The sequence below is a fragment of the Physcomitrium patens genome, chromosome 16, assembly GCF_059467195.1.
Source record: "Physcomitrium patens ecotype Gransden chromosome 16, ASM5946719v1, whole genome shotgun sequence".
Lineage (NCBI taxonomy): Eukaryota > Viridiplantae > Streptophyta > Bryopsida > Funariales > Funariaceae > Physcomitrium > Physcomitrium patens.
The window spans coordinates 12,961,072-12,982,726 of record NC_143425.1 but is presented as its reverse complement, the minus strand read 5'-3'; the positions used below and the strand labels follow the sequence as shown (position 1 = coordinate 12,982,726).

At 37.1% G+C, this 21,655-nt stretch overlaps 3 protein-coding genes across 6 annotated transcripts; 2 read left to right on the top strand and 1 right to left on the bottom strand.

Annotated features, from left to right (window-relative positions):
* Window positions 1-9,418: 9,418 nt before the first annotated feature.
* LOC112293500 (mannose-6-phosphate isomerase 2) lies at window positions 9,419-12,425 on the top strand. The gene is made up of 6 exons (XM_024542982.3): window positions 9,419-9,667; window positions 9,951-10,318; window positions 10,567-10,734; window positions 10,941-11,156; window positions 11,328-11,594; window positions 11,720-12,425. Exons 2-6 carry the CDS (start codon window positions 10,043-10,045, stop codon window positions 12,074-12,076), a joined length of 1,284 nt encoding a protein of 427 aa, XP_024398750.1. The 5' UTR covers window positions 9,419-9,667; window positions 9,951-10,042; the 3' UTR covers window positions 12,077-12,425.
* A 45-nt stretch (window positions 12,426-12,470) lies between these two features.
* On the bottom strand, window positions 12,471-15,193 carry LOC112293502 (uncharacterized). Of its 3 annotated transcripts, none has more exons than XM_073539493.2 (6): window positions 15,063-15,193; window positions 14,200-14,449; window positions 13,696-13,792; window positions 13,402-13,539; window positions 13,136-13,237; window positions 12,471-12,870 (listed from the first exon to the last, which is right to left on the bottom strand). In XM_073539493.2, exons 2-6 carry the CDS (start codon window positions 14,385-14,387, stop codon window positions 12,733-12,735), a joined length of 663 nt encoding a protein of 220 aa, XP_073395594.1. In that variant the 5' UTR covers window positions 14,388-14,449; window positions 15,063-15,193; the 3' UTR covers window positions 12,471-12,732. The 3 variants fall into 3 exon arrangements, with proteins under 3 accessions (XP_073395594.1, XP_024398758.1, XP_024398757.1); XM_024542990.3 differs by lacking the exon at window positions 15,063-15,193 and adding an exon at window positions 14,857-14,958; XM_024542989.3 differs by lacking the exon at window positions 15,063-15,193 and adding an exon at window positions 14,842-14,872.
* LOC112293501 (uncharacterized) lies at window positions 15,194-18,494 on the top strand. Of its 2 annotated transcripts, none has more exons than XM_024542985.3 (7): window positions 15,194-15,349; window positions 15,881-15,972; window positions 16,359-16,443; window positions 16,675-16,880; window positions 17,012-17,116; window positions 17,441-17,564; window positions 17,773-18,494. In XM_024542985.3, exons 2-7 carry the CDS (start codon window positions 15,913-15,915, stop codon window positions 17,982-17,984), a joined length of 792 nt encoding a protein of 263 aa, XP_024398753.1. In that variant the 5' UTR covers window positions 15,194-15,349; window positions 15,881-15,912; the 3' UTR covers window positions 17,985-18,494. The 2 variants fall into 2 exon arrangements, with proteins under 2 accessions (XP_024398753.1, XP_024398754.1); XM_024542986.3 differs by lacking the exon at window positions 15,194-15,349 and adding an exon at window positions 15,549-15,665.
* Window positions 18,495-21,655: the final 3,161 nt, after the last annotated feature.

The following is a 21,655-nucleotide window of genomic DNA, read 5'->3' as shown; positions in this document are numbered from 1 at the left end:
GCTTCTTAGAAGCTTCACAAACTTAGATTCACCTTCAAATAATTCTGTAAAAGAATTGGTAGCTCGAAAACTTGGTTAATAAGTTAGCCACATATTACATGTGTAGGTAGCTTGTAGAACAAGCTAATCTTATAGTGCATAGATAGATTTTTTTAATTTTTAATTTTATTTTTTTAAGTTAGACATATATCATGCAAGTTGGACATGTGTTGGAGGTCATGTAGAGCATTGCCATGTAGCTTTTAGTTAAATAGTATATATAGAGGCAAAAAATAGGCCTTCTTCACTCTTGTCAATTCTTTTTTTGCTTCTAGTCTAGTTTCAAGAGTCTCTAGTTTTATAGTCTTTAGCAATATCTATTCCAATTTCTTCCTAAATATACATAATTTCTTATTTCTATTTTTTTTATCTCTATTTGATATATATTTTATTTATTTATGTATCTTCTTGAAGTTCTTATCTTTGATAATATATTAAGAAGTATTATTTTTACATCAACAATGACTTTTAAAATAATAGATTTAGAATCTTTTATATATAAAATAAAATATATTAAATTTATAAATTATATATATATAAAAAAGATCTACTAATATTTATTTATTTAGTTATTTATTTTTTCTCTTTTTAGTTAGCTAATATATTTTTTTTTCATTTGAATAGATTGAGAATATGAAAAAAAAAAAGCACTATTAAAGAAGGAATGGAAAGGAGACCAACATGGAGAGAAAGGATATCCACATAATAAACAAGAGGTTTCTACTTAGTAATTTTTTAGATTTATTATATAAATTTTATTTTAAAATTTTAATTTTTATAAATAATAATCATTTATTTTTTCTTTTATAAAAAATCATACATTTTTGAATAATCTTTTAATTTTTTATATTAATAAAATTAATCACCAATGTTTTTTTTGTTTAATGTATAATTTTAATATTTTTTTATTTTAACTTTTATAAGTAAATTTGAAGCTCTTATAATATTTACATATCTAAGTTTAGAATTCTTGTCAAATATATTTTTAAATATTATTTATGTAAGACAGTTTTTCAAAGAACTTGGATTCAAATACAAATATCTTACTACAATTTAGTATTATATCCAAGAAAAATTATTATTTTTTACAAATCTGATACTTTTAAAATAAATAAATTTATCAAAAAAATTAAAACTTATAAAATACATTTTTTTGATAAATGATTGTATTTTATTTTTTAAATAAATTAATTTGTGAATCTTATTACTATATTTAAGACTTGAATCATAATATTAATTTTATCAAAGAAAAAAAAGAAAGTGATTTATTAACCTAGTACAATTTTTTATTAAGCATTTCTTTGACATTACTCTCAAATTTATGTTTCAATAATACAATGAATGATTGGTTTTAAAGTTTCTCCTTTATTAATATATATATATATATATATATATATATATTCACTAACCTACACCAAATTTTTCTATTAACAACATCATATGAGAAATCTTTTATTATTTGTTCCTAAAGCACCCAAGCTCATGTAAACACTTCGTTAAATTTCAAGCCATTGTACTACAGACAATGGCTTTAGCATCATAACAATACTTGTTTGCATTAATAAATTTCAACTGCTTTGTCAGGATGATTCATGGTTTTCTGAATTGGACTAGTTATTAATTTATTGGGTCTATAGGAAGATGAGCACAAGAGAGGGTGTTGGAAGCCAGGCTTTTCATCCTCTAGGGCTACAGCGAAAGCATTATCATCAGTCTCGGCTAACGACATTCATCCAATGCTTCATGACCCTACTGGTCTTGATTGAAGTAGCGGTCTTCAACGAGGCTTGCATTGACGCTACATCGCGTGCATTAGCTTCAGATTGCGCCGCAGTTTGGGCTCCGTAGCTTCACGACGACCGTTACCGTTTAGATTTGTGGTGGGGTTCCTTTGCCGTCAAAACAGATATATTAGCGGAAGAAGAGTCCTGCAACCCCCAGATGAGAAAACAATTACGGCGGTAGCGGATTCAAAAGGAAGACGTTGTAGATGTTATTAGAACTACTCGATCCCCTCGCCCGTAATGAAAATAGCATCCTCACAATTCCAGAATCTGTGTCTGCGAAATTCTGCACTGAGATTGTCCGAATTCATTAGCGCACGAAGTAATCCTGAAGATAGAGGATGAAGCTGGTGGGTGATTCACTCTAACTTCAGGATTATGTGGCCCAACGATAGTATGCTGACAACGCCCATAGGACACCAGCCCCCACAGCCACCAGGAACGCTCAAGTTCGGGAGACACTTCTTTCCAAGCTTGCGAATTGCCGCAGCAGCCAATTGTTTCAATGCAAAAATATCCACCAATTTTCCACCACTCCCTCGCAGCAGCCTGTTTTAAAACTTCTGCTCATGGCACTGGTGTGTGTTGTAGGAATTACTCAGGGATTCAATTACCAATTTGAGAAGAAAACGTGACTAACTGAAGCGTGCATCTTCGAAGATGGTCAAGAGGGAGTTTTTTCGTGGTGAAAAATTGGGTATTCCAATAATGGTTCATACAACGTGACCATCAGCGATTGCTTTTTCTGGTTCAACGCATTGACATGCCCTGCACCTCTTGCACAGCTGATATTATCAACCCATCGGAAAAATATTCGATGCCCACCACGTTTTACAGCAGTAAAACTTATTACATGTCACGCAGGGATCACTTTCTGTTGTTTGGACTATAGGTGTAAGATCCTCGAAGAATATTCCGTTGAGTGCATCACAATAATCGATTGCCTTGCGATTGCAAACTCCAATGATTTGTCGATTCTGTTGAAACAAGGACGCTCTAGTCATGTGACCCTCAAAAGACTGCCACTGGCAGAATCAGTCTTCAACAGCAGGAGGATTTCTCTGTTCTGAACTGAAAACTTAGAATTATTTATCTAGTTGCCTTTTGTCAGAATTTCCTTGTACGCTTTGATAGCGAGTTTTTTGAGAGAGAACACTATAGATGCGATAAAACATAAAATAAACCAAGATTGAAATAACACAAATAAACAACAAAGCACAAGGAAGGGTGGTGTACGCCAAGTGCTCAGCCATGATTCCAAGATCTAACTACGAGAGATACCTAGGCGGATGATGCGTAGGATGAATGTCTTAACACCCTCCCTTGCTAAGGCGTCATCCGATATGTCCTAAGTGACGTGGAATTAGAATTTCTTTAATCTCTAATTTTATACTGTTGATCATGTTTGTCTATTTCTAGAGAGAAGTCATTAAAAACTTGAGAAAGGGTTTTGTTTTATGGAGATCGTGGAGTTTTGGCTGTGCTGCCAATTGCTTTTGCGAGTGTTTTCCCTGAAAACTTCAGTTATACTCCATGCGATGTAGTTTGTCGGATGATCTTCTTTGAGTTGATTTCTGTAACTCGACATCTGAACTATCACTATTTCAGAAATACGAAAGGACCAGTCAATAAAGCAGGATCAAATCTCGGGGATGGACATACTTCTTGCCGAATTTGTAGTGCCATCATTTGAATACTCTCCTCTCTGCACCAAAGAAGTCCCGCCACTGCACCATAACAGTGTTCATAATTCTGGCCAAATGTGATTGGAGAGAGCAGCTCGATTCCCGCATGACTAACACTCAGCCTTGCGAACTCATCACAGTCCTGCGAACTCATGACGAGATTATATTGAATTTGGCTCTGAACTTTTCAAATAGATGTTTCCCTAGTTGCTAGATAAAGATGTTGGCGACACGCTCTAGTAAGGGCATATAAATTAAGCGTGTTTCTCTCATCTCGATTCTCTGTCTGGTAAAATGACGATGAATTGTTATGTACTTGATACATAGGTTGATGTCGAGATTTGTGGCCATTTTCTGCTTCCTTCATTATCGTAGTGGATGTATATTAGCTTGAGTATGTTGACGCCAAAATCTTTGGTGAGTTTGACTAGCTAAACTATTTTTCTAGCTGCTGTTGATAGATCGATGTACTTTGCTTTAGAGAAAGATAGCACTATAATAGGTTGTTTTTTTTTTTTGAGAGTCAAGTAATAGGATTGACTCTTAACATGAATACAAAACCACTTTCTATCAATTAAGTTTCTTATTTAAGTTGTGTCAATATATCATGAAATGGTTGTGGTTGAATTTATAGGATAGAAGATGCCATAGTTTAGTGTTCTTGCTATGCATGTCAAAATTCTTTTGGTTGTTTATCAGGTGAGATATTTGAGGCTTCATCATGAAACAACTGACAATGTTAATTGAATAAGATAGATCTAGTCATGAGTGGATAAGTTGTATAAGTTTGCCAACTATAGATCTATAGTGAGTTGGATCCATTGTATCTTCATGCATGTCCAAAGTAAGCTTAAGATGTTCAAGCATGGAAGTGGAAATTAGTTGGCATCCTTTAAGTCTAAAGTTGCAAAGAACTTGATGGACATAGTTTCTTTGTATCATAAACATCCCTTGAGGTACTTTAATAATTTTAACCTTAAGATAGAGTGTAAGATCACTTTTTCCTAATTTTGACATTTCAAATTTTAAGTCAAATTGTTGTTTGAATCAATTTATCTATTTTATATAATTTCTTATAAAGAAAAGGTCATGCATATAGAAGACTAGGATGAGGATTTTTTAATCATGATATATAACATAAAGATTGTAATCTCTTTCTCTTTTAGTGAATCCCTAACTTCATATGAAAGATATCAATTTTTTTGTACAAAGCTTTGTGTGCTTAGTTCAGCTCATAGAAAGCCTTGTAAAGTTGACACACTTAGTATCCTTGTCTAGGAGTCACAAAACCTTAAGGTTGTGTAATATAGACTTCTTCTTTGAGATCTCCTTAAAAAAAAAAAAAAAAAACTATCTTAACATCTATATGATGAAGTTTTTATTTTTGTTGTACAGAGAATGCTAGTTGCATTCTTATGATTCTACATTTAATTATTGGAACAAAAGTTTCTTCATAATCCAAATTCTCCTTTTGTTCAAAACTTCTAATGACAAATTGTATTTTTTTTTATTTTTTATTTTTTATTTTTTTACAGGGATCTATTAGTTTTGAATTTTGATTTGTATATCTACTTCATTGATATTATTTAATGTTCAAGAAGAAGTTGAATGAAAAACCATGTTTTATTGGTATGAATGGATTTAATTTCATTGCATATAGAATTTCTCCAATATGAATCTTGACCAGCTTTTTAAAAAGGATTTGGTTTAGTCGATAGATCAAAGAGATCATAGAAGTAATCTTGGAGCCAACTAGATCACTTTGAGGTATGTTGCAATTATATCACTTATGAATTTGAATGATGACCAATTGTTGAATGATGACCAACTTTTGGCTTAAATCTTTTGTAAGTAAGCAGATAGATTTGGTAGGCTTTTGATATATTACTTAGACTTAGATTAATACCAATTGTCGATTATAATTCAAGTTTATTTTTTTGTGTGGTGTTTCATTCCACAAAACATAAACATCTAAATACTTTTATGTATTTGAGATTTATTTTACTACTAATGATAAGTTTATACATGGTGCAATTAAAATTTGACTTGGTTGATGTGCAATTTATAAGAAAAATCATATTATAAGCTACTTTAGTCTAGTGAAAAGTAGGTGCTTTTCTTCTTAAAAGTATTGTCTTTGTTTTGTTTAAATTTTTTTGATTCTTCCTTTTGGACACCCTATTTTATTGGGGTGTGTGAGCAATTGTAAGTTGTCAAATTATGCCATATTTTTGTAGATATATAGAAAAATCCGTTGACATAAAGTCTCTACCTTTATTAAATTATAAACAAAGAATTTTATGCATAGTTTGTTTTTCTACCATTATATAAAATTATTGAATTTCTTTTAGTAATTGATTCTTTATAATCATAAAATATATCAAAAAGAACTAGTTGAAGTCAACTATAAATAAAATAAAGTACTTAAAATGTCTTAGAGATTCAACTAGAAGAGGACCATATATATTGGTGTGTATTATGACAAGAGACTTTATAGCTCTAATTGACGAGAATTTTGATATCTTTTGATGAGTTTGCTTCCCTTTATGATAGGTTGGACGATTTTTATTTATTATAACAAAGTGGAATATCCTTGTAACTGAATTCTCTGAGTTGATCAAGGCTAGACTTGTGAAGTTGATGTAATTGAGACTTTTGTGCCACGAATCTAATAAGTTTGTATGGGTGGAACTAATATTATGTAATTCTAATGTTGTATGACTTGGTATGGATTTATAAGGTTGTCACGGACATACTCATGTAAGCTAGTAATTACATATACAAATAGGTGGAAGTAAGTAAAAATAGGTAAAAGTAAGTTAATTCTATAATATTTAATATGGAAGCTTCCTAGAAGCTTTATAGACGCTGTTTTGACTTCATAGGTGTCTTTAATTGACTTTTTGGATTAGAAACGTGGTCAACAAGTTGGCCATGTGCCACACATGTTGTTAGCTTGAAGATCAAGCTAACTATGTGGCCCACACGTAGAAAAACTTTCCTTGTAAGTCAAGGCATGTGTCCTACAAAGTCAACATATATTGGAGGTCCTGTAGAACGTCGCCATGTAGCCCGTAGTTAGATAGTATATATAGAGACAAGAGTGAAGCCTTCTTCACTCTTGTCAACTCTTTTCTAGCTTCTAGTCTAGTTTCAAGGGTTTCTAGTTTTCTTGTCTTTTGGCAATAGCTATTCTAGTTTCTCTTTCAATATACATACTTGTTTATTTATATTTTGTTACCTTTCTTTGACTGAAGGCTCACTTGTTTGAATTACTTTTTCATCAAGTTCTTATCCTTGATAGTGGTTGTATCATGGACATACATATGCAAATCAATAATTACCTATATGATTTAGATAATAATAGGTAAAAATAGATTATTTCCATAATATCTTATACAATAGCTTCCTAGAAGCTTCATAGACACTCTTTTGACTTTATAGGTGTCTTTAATTGACTTTATAGGTTAAAAATGTCGTCAATAAGTTGGCCATGTGCCACACATGTTGGTAGCTTGAAGAGCAAGCTAACTATATGGCCCATATATAGAAAACTTGTCTTGTAAGCTAAGGTCAATACATATTAGAGGTCCTATAGAATATCGCCATGTAGCTCTTAGTTAGATAGTATATATAGAGGCAAGAATGAAGCCTTCTTCACTCTTGTCAACTCTTTTCTTGCTTCTAGTCTAGATTTAAGAGTCTCTAATTTCCTTATCTTTTGACAATAGCCATTCAAGTTTTCTTTTAATATATATATTATTTTATTGTTATTTTTTAAATTTTTCTTTTAATACAAATTTTCTAAGTTTATACATTTTTTTCCAGTTCATGTCCTTGACATATTGACTACTTGATACGAAATTTTACTCAAGATATTTTAACTTGTAAAGCCATTGATTTGCTTTTGGATTCTTTTAGTTACTATTCAATGTGGTTTTTTAAAAGAAATGACATTGTATTTAGATGGATTGAATATGCAAAGGTTTTTTAGATTAGTAATTTGTCCTATTGAAAGAATGTTTTTATATAAGCCAAGGATATAATAAACATCTTTTAAGAACTTTATTTCACCGTTAGGCAAGAATAAGTCAACTAACCTTTGTCTGACTATTATATAGGAATGTCCTTCCCTAGATGTGTCAATAGTAGTATGTGACTGATCTATGTCATTAAAGATTGGATAATCATCTGAGAAGTATGTAGAGAATCATGAATCAAGAATCCAATCATTGTTTGGATTATTAAGTGTGAAGAGATCTAAGGCATCTAGGATGACATTGTTACTAAGAAGATTTTGTAAATAGGATTCACCAGAGTATTCTTTGGTGAAATTAACTCCAAGAATTTGCAAGGCATTATTTTGATATAAGGTAGTATTAAAATTTCTTCTATTGTTGGAATGCCCATAAGAAGAGTTTTGTTGAAAATGAAGTAATATAGAAGCTCTAGAGAAGCGGGAGGTGTGTCCCTCCCTCGTCCATCAATGGCATATAATTGAAGTTAATGACTAGCTCTTGAGATATTGTCTATGATATTGAGAGTTGTTTTTGTTGAGGCCAATATATTCTTGAAGGCTGTTGTGATGAGTTTTGTTTATTGAAACGATAGTTGTAGAGGTTTTGAATTTGCATTAAAAAGGCTTCATCTATTGAATTGTCAAGCTGCCATAGTGTGGCATTTTGCTCCTCCATATGCATGCAATTTCAAAGTTCTTAAAGAAATGGCATTGTCTTTTTAGACTGAATTTATAAAACCAGTTTATCAAAATGAAGAAGTAATTGGTTTATGATTTGGTGAATTATGACTTCATTTGATTGAATTTGATTAACAACCTTTAGATTGCAAAGTACTTCATTCATTTGTTGCATGAATATGGAGACATAGTAGTTTTTAGCCATGCAAAGTTATTTCCACCAATTCAGAACTACCATAATATCAAATATAATATTGTGTAGAACATTGTGTCCAACATTTTCTATGCTTGGCAAGGATCTCAAATATTAATAATGCTATGTCAAAGATCAAGTTTAAAAGATCACCTTTGCCCTTCGTTTGTACCTATGAGTGTTGTCAGTTTTATAGTGAATGTTGTCAATTTGTTGGGTTTTGCCTTTGGTGGTGCTCAATGGTAACATAGTGGATAGTTGTTTGACAAGATCTCATAAGTCTTCTTTTTTAAGAATACTTGGAATAGTAATAGACCAATGCTTATAATTATTTGGCTTGGTATCTTTGAATGGTCAACATACTCTCCTTTGGATAAATATCTTCTAGACTGCTCATAAGTGTGAAACTTGCATAACTTGTAATATAAAATTTAAAATCACTTGTTTCGATGATCACTCAATGCTTGGAATGAAAAGATGCAAAGTGCAAGAAGGGGTACCTTCTTGCTGTGATACCATGAGAGAGAAAATAATAGATGCTATAAAACAGAAAATAAACCAAGATTAAAATAACACAAAGAAACAACAAAACACGAGGTAGGATGGTGTAACTTAGGACGCCGAGTGCTCAGCCATGATTCCATCTACGAGAGTTATCTAGGCAGATGATGCATAGCATGAATGTCCTAACACTTTCCCCATTTCACATTGTTTCCAGCCATTATTTGCATAACACTTTTCCCGTCTCACATTGTTTTCAGCCATTATTTGCATAACACTTTCCCCATCTCACATTGTTTTCAGCCATTATTTGCATATAGTTGGTCAATTTTATAAATATATCTCACACGACAGCGTGTACAAAACTTGGACTTCAGCGCCAATTAGTACACATAAAATAATGCACCAGAGTTTTACTGCCAACCGTCCATCCAACCTCTTGTGGTTTTTTTGAGGAAATCTGGGGCATTTCATTTAGACAAATGATGCTCTAAGCCGAAACATTGCAGACCAACGGAGAAGACATGAGCACTCATCATTCTTGTCCCTTCAGACATGCAATCCTCGCTGCCCCTCTCCCTCAATGGTGTCGAGGTGGTGAATCGAGGGATCCAATCTCTCAGTTGTTGACGAATAATCGATAGAGCAACATTTATGACAGTGATGCTTTATGATTGCCTGGAAGGTGAATGATTCTAGTGAGAGGAAGGTGGTAATGGTGTGGGGCAGGGAAAAACGACGTTGTCTTGGTTTCAGATCTGAGAGGCTGGTAAGGTTTGTGGTCTCAATTGGGGTTGGTGGAATCTTGTCCCGCATTCTTGGATTTGGCTCGCAAGGCCTTAGATGTCATTCCGAGTGGTGGTGTAGACAGCTTTGAAATTTCAGAAACACTTGGGGATTACAGTTAGCGCAGCGATGTGCATTGTGTGACCTTGCCGTGAATTCTCCTCTCCACCATTGTGTTCCCATCAATTGCGAGGAAATGCGGTGAAACTTTGCTTGGTGTTCTAAAGTTTCGGTCTCCTAATTTGGGGTGACGTTGAAGAGTGCAGGAATGAGCTGAGCTGATCGGTGTAATTGTGTGCCGAGAGTACCTCATTTCAGCCGACTACAATTGGGTTGTGACGAAGGAAAGGCAGTGAGCATGACGTTGCGACTGGAGTGCGCGGTGCAGCACTATGACTGGGGTCGCATTGGTGCGGCGAGCGAGGTGGGCCGGCTGCATGCTTTGGCGGTAGGATCTCCCGCGGAAGACACACCATACGCGGAGCTCTGGATGGGTACCCACAAATCGGGTCCTTCTTGGGTGGTTAGTGACAATTCTCCGGTTCTTCTCAAGGAATGGCTAGACACACATTCGGAAGCGCTTGGGGACAAAGTGGCGGAGCGCTGGCAAGGGGAGTTGCCCTTCCTTTTCAAGGTGGATTCCCAGTGCCCTTCTCTTTCTTTGGCATAGATTAAATTCGTGAGAAATTTGTGATAAACTGCGACTTATTACCTCGTGTTAGTTTCTGGTTAGTTGTCCCTTTTCGCTGAAGGAAACGTAATCAGGAACTTAGTTCACAATGTGGCTGTTCTCTTTGTTCTTTATGAAATGTATACTATAGAGTGTTAGAGAGATGGTGGAGCCTTCCATAGAACTGATCATAAACAATCAGGGACTGGTAGGTGTTGTCCGTGGCGAAAGCACTGTCCATTCAGGCGCATCCAGATAAGAAGTTGGCTCAAGCTCTTCATGAGTCCCAACCCCACATTTACAAGGACCCGAATCACAAGCCAGAAATGGCCCTTGCCCTCACTCCTTTTGAGGCATTGTGTGGATTTGTCACTTCAGAGGTATGACACTCGTTTCTTGGGCCTTAGGGTTGTGGGTTTTGCGGGATATTCTCTGCTGTGCTTCTCTGTATTGTATTGTTCTTATTCTTGACCTAGTTTTGCTACCGTTGCATTGAATTAAGACACCAGTGAAACCTGATTGTGTCCATTTGGAGAAGATGCATGCTGTTCCCTTCAGTAATTTTGAACTTTTGTAATACGTGCAGGAGCTGAAAGAAGCAGTGGAAACAGTACCTGAGCTTAGGTCTGTGTTGAAAGAGGACACATGTAAAGCTCTCATTATGCTCGGAACTTGCAAAGTGGAGAGAAACGAGGCAAAGCAAGCACTAAAACAGGCTTATACGACCCTCATGACCCTACCCAATGATGTCGTGGCTAGTACAGTTACAGAGCTTGTCAATCGTCTTGCCAAAGAGAAACAGGCATGTTTCTTTTTTCCTTTTTGGTCATTCGAGATCATAGTTCTTTATCTTCGTTCTTTACCTACAATTTTTTTTTTTTTTTTTTTTTTTTTTTTCTATTGTTGTAGTTATTTTCTTTTACGTTTTTCTGGGGAAGGTTTCTGTTGGTGAGGAGTGATTCTTCTGCGGCAGGTGCGAGAGCTCACAGCGAAAGAGGATCTAGTCATAGAGCTCGAGAAGCAGTATCCAGCAGACATTGGGGTTCTTTCAGTATTCTTCTTGAATTATCTCCAGCTCGTTCCTGGTGAGGCTGTGTGCCTGGATGCCAACGAACCTCACGCATATCTGTCTGGAGAGATTGTCGAGTGCATGGCAGCCTCGGACAACGTAGTCCGAGCTGGATTCACGCCCAAGTACCGGGACACACAAACCCTTTGTTCAATGCTTACTTACAAGCAGGTAAAATTCACACCAGTGATTAAGTGTACATGATTAGTAGGTTCTGGGAGCACATGCAAGTAATGGTAGGGCTTCATGACTAAGTTTTACATTCGCATCCAACTGATTTATTTATATGCATACAGGGTTTACCTGAGGTCTTGACCGGCACACATGTGAATGATTACACTACAAGATACACCCCACCATTTGATGAATTTGAAGTGGACCATATTGTGGTACCTCTGGGTAGCTCAAGCGAGCTTACAACGATGGGTCCCTCCATCTTCCTTGTCTTCGAAGGTATTGGTGTTATTGGTAATAACGACGCCGAAGACATTACAGGCCTCAAGAAAGGTGTCATCTTCTTTGTACCCGCGGATCAGAAGATTGTAATTGCAGCCCCGCTAGATGCGGATCACAGTTATGATGATCTTAAACGAAAGCCTCTGCAGTTGTATAGAGCTGGAGTTAACAGTTCTAGAATGTGGCCTACTGCTTAGTCTCTCTCAAATTGGTAAATGCACGAAGTTTTAGTTTCAGCCGGAGCTTCTTTGCAACGACATGCATTCATGAAGCAGTTCGAATTGAAGCTCTTCAAATCTAGAACTATCAGAGCGTCATTGCGAAGGGAGTTGCGGATTCATCAAGACATTTAGTTTTAAGGGAGACCCATGCACGACCGTGCGGTGCATACAATAAGATTTTTGGTCGAATTCATGCAGTAAGATCTCAGTCCATGACTGAAGAAAGCTTAATGCAATAGTAGCGGGTGTAAATCAGCTCCACCTGTACGTTCACAACTAGTTTACATTCCATACATTTTCCGTTGGCCCACTTTTGATGATGAAATGAGCAGTAGGTGGTATTCATTTTTACTAGAAAGTTTACTCTGAATTTGAGGAATTGAGCTGGAACCGTATTGATGTGTACACTGATTACAAGCTGTTATTGCTTCAGTTGAATGTACTCGACACAACAACATTTGTCGCTGGGACAGTAACAGTGGACAATTCAGTCGACACTTGCATTGCTCGGACCAGTACACGGTCCAAAGTCCTCGACAAACTGTTCCCACAAACAAAATCTTGTTTGAAACTGCTGAAGCAAACAAAGTTGATCAGTAACCAGTGAAACTATCCCTGTCAACTTCCGACCCTTAATCAGCACGTTTCTTCACTGTCCGAGTAGGTTTCTTCTTTGTAGTCAACCCTAAAACCTTCAAAGTCAGTGCATAAGTTGTTGTAGCGAAGAAGCCCCCCAATGCTATCATAAGCCCTGGTCTTCTTCCCAAATACTGCATAGAGTACCAAGATGAAAAGCTAACATGAACTCAAAGATCAAAGAAAGCAAAAATAGAGCACATTCACATCTACGAATGGCGAATCATTTCATATATGAAACGCACAAAATGAAGGATTTCATTTTGACATGACTATCCTCTTCTCTGGAAGGTTTTTAAAGTATCACAAAAGAACTACATGTACGGAAACTATCAAAAGGTAGTATACATCATCCGAATACGTGATTACGTGTAATCGTAGGGATCCGTTCTAACATACCTCGACTGTGGGATGAAAGGAATTCTTGATGTCGTCCAATAAATCAGAGAGCCCGGATGCTTCAGGCGGAACTTCTAGAGCTTCTGTTTCCTTCCACCCACTCTGCAGTGAAGATATAACATGTATCAAATATAAAGACCACTAGAAATGAAAGGTCTAGCTATACTCACATCTTGATGTCAGAGTGATGGTACCCGATTCATAAGATCAGTCGTTAAAATATTGTAACAAAATCATCACCAGTTAAGACCAGAACGTCGTATGACCTTAATAAATGCTGAAATAGAAGCTGCATTCCAGTCTCCCTTGTAAATAAACATTCGGCGATCTCTGAACAGGCGCAATGCTGGCACGCTAGTCAGTGAAAATCTTTTACGAAGTTTTGGACTCTGCAACACATTCACCTGCACAATGACGTATCCCACTTTAGATCGATAATTAATAGTACAGAATTGGACAGTGACCGTGAAGTGATTACTGCGCTGATGTGTGTTATTCTCCACAATTGGAAACCTCAATCTAAAGACGTCGTCTAGCCATCTCGAAAGTTACAAGCATACCTGAGCTGCTATCGGCTGTTGCTCTGTAGCGGCCTCCAACAACGCTTTTTCAGATATAGTACATTTCTCACATTGCCGATCTAAGAATAGTACGACCCTAAAAACAACCAATAACCAATAATTGATGTCGGAAAACCCATAAGGAAGGTAAAGAATGCAATGCTTGGAACAAGAAGGAACTACACATGTCTCACTTCCACAATCACACAAAACTGAAAACGAAGGCATGGCTGGTTTTAGACCACAAAACCAGCTCTGATCATGTAAATATGCCAGCAACATGGAATTCGAGGAGTACCTCCCTGGATAAAGTTCTTAGCGAATGAGACCATAACGGTCACTATCATTCCAGACAGTAACCTTTATAACTCCATTTTGAAAATAATATAAAAACGAGGTTTGGTCTGTATCTTCATGTCCGTTACTTTAACTGAATAGAAACAAAAAGCGAGGTTTTACGAAATTGGATGCAAAAAAGATACTCAACGGCAAGAAAAAAAATACCAAGCTCCGGTTGTTTGACCAGTGGCAGCTTGTGTGTCGTGCTCAAAATTGCGGTCCGAGAGCATGAGCAGCTCTCGGGGGGCTTCTCCTTCAAGTCCAAAGTCGTCATCGTCTCTATCAGCAAACACTGCCAGCGTAGGCAGGACGAGAAGCAGCAACAATACTCTCCTCCATACATTCGCCTTCATGACTACCTTCCGTTTCTTCAGAGAGCAGACTGTGATCTCACTCAACAATTACGACAAGGCTCCTGCACACGTTAAACCACACTTTGATATTGAACCCCGCGATTTTCAGCCACATTGATGGATCCCCGCCAGTAAAAACTAAGAAAAATTGTCCTTTGTTCTCCAGAAAAACCTCACGAGGAAATTATTGCACATCGCCAACGACAGCTAAAAAGAAATCGTAAGTTCGAGCAACAGGTGCCAATTAGCCACCGTGCAGGCACATGCTAATCACAAGTTGCAATAAAATTGCATGTTCAATCACGCTGCCGACCGAAATCAGACTTAAATAACCTCTTCGAACCAACAAAAATTCGAACTAGAAGAAGCTCCATTGCGTAAGAGATCCAGACAGACGCAATGACGACAGCTATGCTACGGAAAGAAGCGGAAACAATTGGCAAACAGTAAACACCTCAGAGACTTGTACCCTCGAGTATGCATGCTCAAATTGTGAGAAAAAACTCAGTTGAATCACAGAGCTGAAGTGGAGCGGAGAAATTAGGGTTTGTAAAGGCGAATGCATCTGGAGACGGTAGATGACGTCAGATTTCCATCAGTATTTGTTTATGATGCCTCGTAATCGAACGACACCGAACCCAAGTAAAGGTGTCGACATCGAAGGCTCAGACTTACGCGTGTGGGCCCTCGCTCGAACATGGCATGGAGAGGAGCAGCATGATTCTAGCACACCTTCAGGCAACTGCTTCAATTTCGTCGCCCTCTACTTCGCAAAAACTGCGGCGTCCGCCTCGTGGCATGCGGCATTGGATCATCGCACTTCCCAACCTCCTTGCCTGGCAGTCTCTCACGCTGCAGCGCTATCGATGGTCATGGCACCCAGTCTTCAAGATCCTTCATGCATACGGTGTGGCTCTTGCGATGGGTTTCGACGGCGTTGGTTTGCTAGTGAATCGACTTTGGTGAGTGAGTTGGGTGTCGGTTGGATGGTGGTTTCTTGCTGGTTTCATTGTTTGGAGTTGCGTGGATGGAATTTGGGTTTTGTTTGGGAGAATGGAAAGAGTAGGAGGAGGGAGATGTTGACGTATAGGGGCTTTGCATGGAGCTGTGAAGAATTCGGCATTGAAACGGAGGTTGAGTGATGATTTTGCACGTTCTGAGCAATTGCATTAGTTTTCTTGTCAATGATAGTTAGATGAGATTCTTTAGGGGTGCTGGGGTAGTTTTTTGTTCTGAAAATGGATGCTCGATTTGGGATCAACAACAATGACTTGACAAGTGGGTAATTCTACATTTCTCTGGTGTTTGTATTCGAGTTGATTCATGTCCTTGACTCTCCTTAGTGGGATCACGTTCAGCAGTCTTGCATAAAAAGTGGAAGCGCGTAGTAACTGGGAGATGTGTACTTTTGAGTTGACAATTTTGATGTGTAAGTAGAATGATTGCTTCTTGCAGAAGTCAGTGCTTTCTAACTATTGGCATTTTGTGTGTAGAGAGTGTGTGAAGTTTTACGTCTGCAGCTGCTATGGCGAGTAACAGAATCCGAGTTCTCGTCGTGGGTTGCAGCAGTGGAGTAGGCCTCGAGGTATAGCTTTAGTGTTCTGTTTATGTGGAGAACTTAATTTTAAAATAAACTAGAAAATTGTAGAAAATACTTAATCAGTCTGTGTAATGCAGATATAACGGAACGCCATTTCTTTGATAAGCCTGGAGACACATTACAAAATGTTCATTTAGAAGTTGCCTTGTTTCTTAGACTAACTTAAATAACATGCACTTTCGTGGAGTGTAGGGTATAGTTTTCTCCGCCTTTTCATGTAGTGGATTGGAAAAAAAAAACAAAAGACACATTAATTTGCCTCATCTTTGAGTTGGCTACAGCCAGCATAATACTGGATTCTTGTAACATTTCTGTGGCATTTCTTTCTTGAGTTTGAATACGTAGGGTGATGGAATCGGAGCATTTGGCAGGTGGTAAAAACGCTACTGACAGAAGGAGATAGGCTTCAAGTTTTTGGACTGGTACGGAATCAACGGAGGGCAGCTAAAGCTCTTGGTATGCTGTTTATACCTGTTGATTGAGAAGGAGCTCGAAAACCGTAAATTTCAGCAGTAATTTTCTATGCATCGAGTATATTGGAGGGCATCAATGAATCTACTGTTGAATTCTTAGTAGACCTCGAATCCTGCTAATTCTTGGACATTGAGCGAAGATGAGCATTTCTGAAGACCTCAAGCTTTAGTACCTAGTGCTTGCACATAATCTTGACACTGTGCTTTGAAACAGATTATGGGTCATCAAGAGTGCACTTCATTCATGGCAATGTCACGAAGCCGGAGACTCTTGTGCCAGCCTGCCAAGGAATGGACGCAGTTGTTTGCACTGTAAGGGCTAGAGCAGGTTGTCGTCTACCTTGTTGGAACAGGGACAGTCCACGATGTGTGGAATATGAAGGCGTCAAGGACTTGGCTGAAGCAGCTGCTTCTGTTGGGGTAAACTCATTTGGAGCTTTGATTTGGGGTTTTGGTATGTCTGGGGAATGATCTTTTTTTCATCAATCAAATTGCCGCAAGTGTACATTGAGGTGGAACGTTCTGTGGATCTTTAACCAGGTTATCTGCAGGTCCCAAAATTTGTGCTGGTCTCTGCTGCGGGAGTGACAACGACATGTGGTGGAGAATTTTGCCTAAACATATTTCATGGACGTGCCCTTCACTGGAAACTTCTGGTAAGATTTTACTGAAGCTTGAATATGTTTTTAATTTTGATATCAGCAGAATTCATAGTGGGAATTCTACAGAAGAGATGAATGCCATGCTTGTTGGCTAGTTGTTCATGATAGCAGACAATGCTTTTAAGATGAGAATACAGAAATACCAACCTATTCAAAGGAAACCATTTCAACATGAAATTGATTGGAATTGTACTTACCACATCCGCATTTTGGCTGGTTTGAATTAATTTACCAGTGCCATTCTCTCTTTACTGGAGACTTGCCATCATACTTGTACTTTTGTAGTTTATAACATGAACTCTCCTAATTATACCACAGGGAGAAGAAGCTCTAAGAAGATCGTACAAGCACGGAGGACTTAGAGATTTATCATACTACATTATCAGGCCTGGGCGGCTGAGTAACAATTTGGGTGGCCTTCTTGGATGCTCATTTGAACAAGGTAACTAGAAAAATTTCTGTTAAATTGGTTTCAGTTAATATTCAACTGCAATGTGTACACCTGTGCGGATGAGTTGGACAGGTCCTGCAGCTGTAAAAAAATTGAGTGTCGAGTTGATGTCTCTATGCATTAGGAGGACCTCATCATTTGGTGATACCATTTCTCTTCAGTCTTTAGAGTCTAAGTAAAATTTTGTATTGTAATACAGGTGATCAAGGTAGGGGATCTATAACTCGGATTGATGTCGCAGCCATCGTGGTGGCTTGTATTGATGGTCACTGCATACCAAATGTCACATTTGAAGCCTTCAACAACAAAAACAAGCTTGCACCTGCGGAGGATCTTAACAAGTTTTACTTTTTAGACCCAGATGAGCCAGTGGCAGAAGGGGCAGAGATTACTAGCCGGCTTTTGCCCTGAGTCTTGCTCTTTGTTCTCATGTACTTTATGCTACATACTGGTCGCTCTACATATCACTATAGAGGTCCTTTCAGCTCAGACTGTAGGTTGCAGAGACGTCCTTCAACTGAATATGTATACAGGATTGATATATTCAGGAAAAGCATTTTAGAGGAATCTTCGATTTTATGCTCGGATTAGATGCAACCTGTAGTGAACTCATGAGCAGGTTCTAGTTTGTGAGGAGAAGCACCCAAGAGCCCGCTACTAAGCTGTGGTACAAAAGCTGTAGAGCGTCATCTCTGCTACATTCAGGATGTCCTAATAGGCGAGGCAAATTGTGTGTTCTTCTACGTGGTATGAGGGCGTAAGTTGTTTGGACCAGTGAAAACTGTTTATCACTTTTGCTGAGCAGTGTACACTCAGCACATTAACCGGGGATTACTCTGATTACCAAGAACAAGTTAGTGATGATTTGACAGTCACAAATTAATGGTGAGGCTAATAAATATCTTCTAAGGTTACCATAAATGGACTCAGGATGTTTTTCTTTCCAAAGTTGTTCGAAATGGAATCTCATTGTTTTCTCTTGATTCCTCTTTTAATATCATGAAAAATTGAAACTAGCAATGTGGCAAAAATTGCATCAGTAAACTTGTGATCTTTGATTCACTTTTGAATTCAATAATACAACAGATATAATCAAATATTGATTCCTCGAGTGCATTTTTTTTCTTACATCTAAAGTTCAACTTACCCGATTAGTCTTGAAATATTGGGTGAATGTAAACGTGATTTGAAATGAATTTTAAAAAAAGGCAATAAGACAGTATTCTATATGCAAATATTTACTTTTTAGTGTTGAAACATACTTTTGCCAAAGATGGTTCATTCTAAAACTCAGTTATGAATGGAAGCATATCTTTGATTCTAATTTTGGGAATATGAAGTATCGAAGTTTACTTCGTCAACGCCAAAAAAATTTGAAGCGAGTCTTCACGTTAACACATGCCCCAAAGTACGAAGCAAGGTTTGGAAATTCAGCAGCAATCATGCATGAATAGAGATAATCACAAGAGTTGGTGGATGTGGTAGAGACTCTACATTGTGGTAGTTCGTATTTGTTGTACTGATTCAGAAAGTGGATGGATTAAAGATTCACAACAATAAAGAATAATTCTTTCGACACAAAGTTGTGACCCACTTCTCCGCATCGCGTTACACAAACTCATTGTGTCACAATTACTTGCAAAGTGATCAAAGACAACGCACCCGCAACCAGAACACCCTCCTCCAGCAGAACTCTTGGCGTCCACAACCGGCCATCAGGTGCTGCTGAACCCTCACCTGCCCACGCTGCTGGGTTCGCAACCCCGGTGCATGAAGCGAACCGTAATGAGGGCTCATCCCAACGCATAGCACCACACCCGCGTCTTCTGTTCCAGAAAAAAACTATACCTGCTGCACCAGCCCCACGTCAGAACCGTGACAACGGTGGGGCATTGTACGAGGTACAGAACATGTCATACCACCAAACTTGATCCGCCGCACTGAGTTCCAAATCTGTGGCATGCCAACTTGGAAGTGGAGCAGACTAGGTCATTGTCTTTGCTGCGTGCAACAGCCAGCTTATGTTGTGGATCCATACAAAGCACACTGTACACTCCTGCTCTCTCTCTGCAAACCTCATTAAGGTCCCTGCTCACAGCTCTCGCCACATTGTACCGAATGACAACAGTCCGTGAAGACCTGCTCCAGTTTGCTCAGAGTTTGCTCGGCGTCTGTCTACACACACAAGATGGTCACACATGCAAGAATGTACTGTGTTCACCTGCATGAAAATTTTAGCTTGCAACTGTGGCGCTGTTTGCAACAAGGCAGCAACATTCCTTTATTTATTTTAGATATTACAACAACACTTGGTGCCAATGACCAAATTGTCATGGTACAAAATGTGCCATCTTATTGAAAAAATTCTGTCTAATTTCATCAAATTTTATCCAATTTTTTGTAAGAAGTAAATTTAATTCATTTTCATCAAATTTTATCCAATTTTTTGTAAGAAGTAAATTTAATTCATGTCATGGAATGCATTTTGCTTTATAAAATATCCACAATTTCAATGTAGACAAGAGGGATCCATTGGTTGATGATACTTGGGGTTTGTAAGCTTTAAGTCAAGATTGGAATTAAAAATGCTACTTTGTGACTTTGAAAATTTAGAATGTAATAAAATTCATTTGGAACTTTGGATGAGAAGTCATTAAAAGATGGTGGTTAATGCAAATGTAAAAAGATTTGATTATGTAATCAAATTTTAGAATGTTCGATGAGATAAAATATTTTTAGATTTTTTTAATTTACTAATAGACAACATGAAAATAAAAATAAATTTTAAGTTATTTTATTAGAAATAGAAGTATAAAAAATATTTTTTTATTTTTATTTTTAAAAACATAAAGGTTTTTGATGAAATGTGTATTTATATTTTGAAGCATAAGCTTGCATTTGCATCGAGAAGCTCAATGTGTTGAGAGTGCTTTTAAAAGTGATGAGTCTTTCTTTGCATACTGTGAGATTATGTCAAATTTTCATGGCTATTGAATATCCCATATTATACATATTGAAAGCTGTGACTTATCCAGCTCTTAATTAAAATATAGGAAGTATCTTTTCCTTGGTTTTTGGCACCTTTTGTTACCAACAAATAATATCCATCTTACTTTCATTCTTTCATATTGTTTTTGCAACATGATATCAAAGTTGGATGAATAGTGCCATAGATGAACATGAATTTAGATGAATAATGCTACAAATAAACATCAAAATTGGATGAATAGTACCATGGATGAATAATACTATGGATGAATATTAAAGTTGGATGAATAGTACCATGGATGAGCATCAATCTAGATGAACAATATTGGAGATAAACATTAGTCTAAATGAATAGTCCCATAGATGAATGTCAATTTGAATGAAATTAGATATTTTTGAATGATTATTTATTTATTTATTTATTTATTTTTAGATGATCTGCTTATTAGGGCTCCATTACTATTGAACTATTGTCAATGTTGAGAAGCTGCTAGAGCTACTAGAGTTGGAATTTAAACTTTATTGATGTTGCTTTTTATTTAATTAAATTCCATTTGTTGCTAGTAGTGAAGACAAGACTTTTTGCTCTAATATAGCTTAGTACTTCAACTCTCCAAATATTACATTTTGTAGATTATTTGTTAATTATTCTCTTATAGTTATTTGTTGTAATTGCATAAATTATGTTTGGTAATGTGTTAAGGACAAAAATATGATAAAAATAAGTAAACAAGTGAGACTTCTCTCAAAAAAAGATGATAAAATAGAAATAACTTGATATGTATATTAAAAAAGAAACTGGAATGGCTATTGCCAAAAGCCAAGAAAACTAGAGACCCTTGAAATTAGACTAGAAGCAACAAACGAGTTGACAGGAGTGAAGAAGGCTTCACTCTTGTTTCTATGTATACTATCTAACTAGGAGCTATGTGGCGATGTTCTATAGGACCTCCAATATGTGTTGACTTTGTAGGACACATGCCTTGACTTAGAAGGCCAGTTTTTCTACTTGTGGACCACATAGGTAGCTTGGTCTTCAAGCTAACATCATGTGTGGCACATGGCCAACTTGTTGATCATGTTTCTAATCCAAA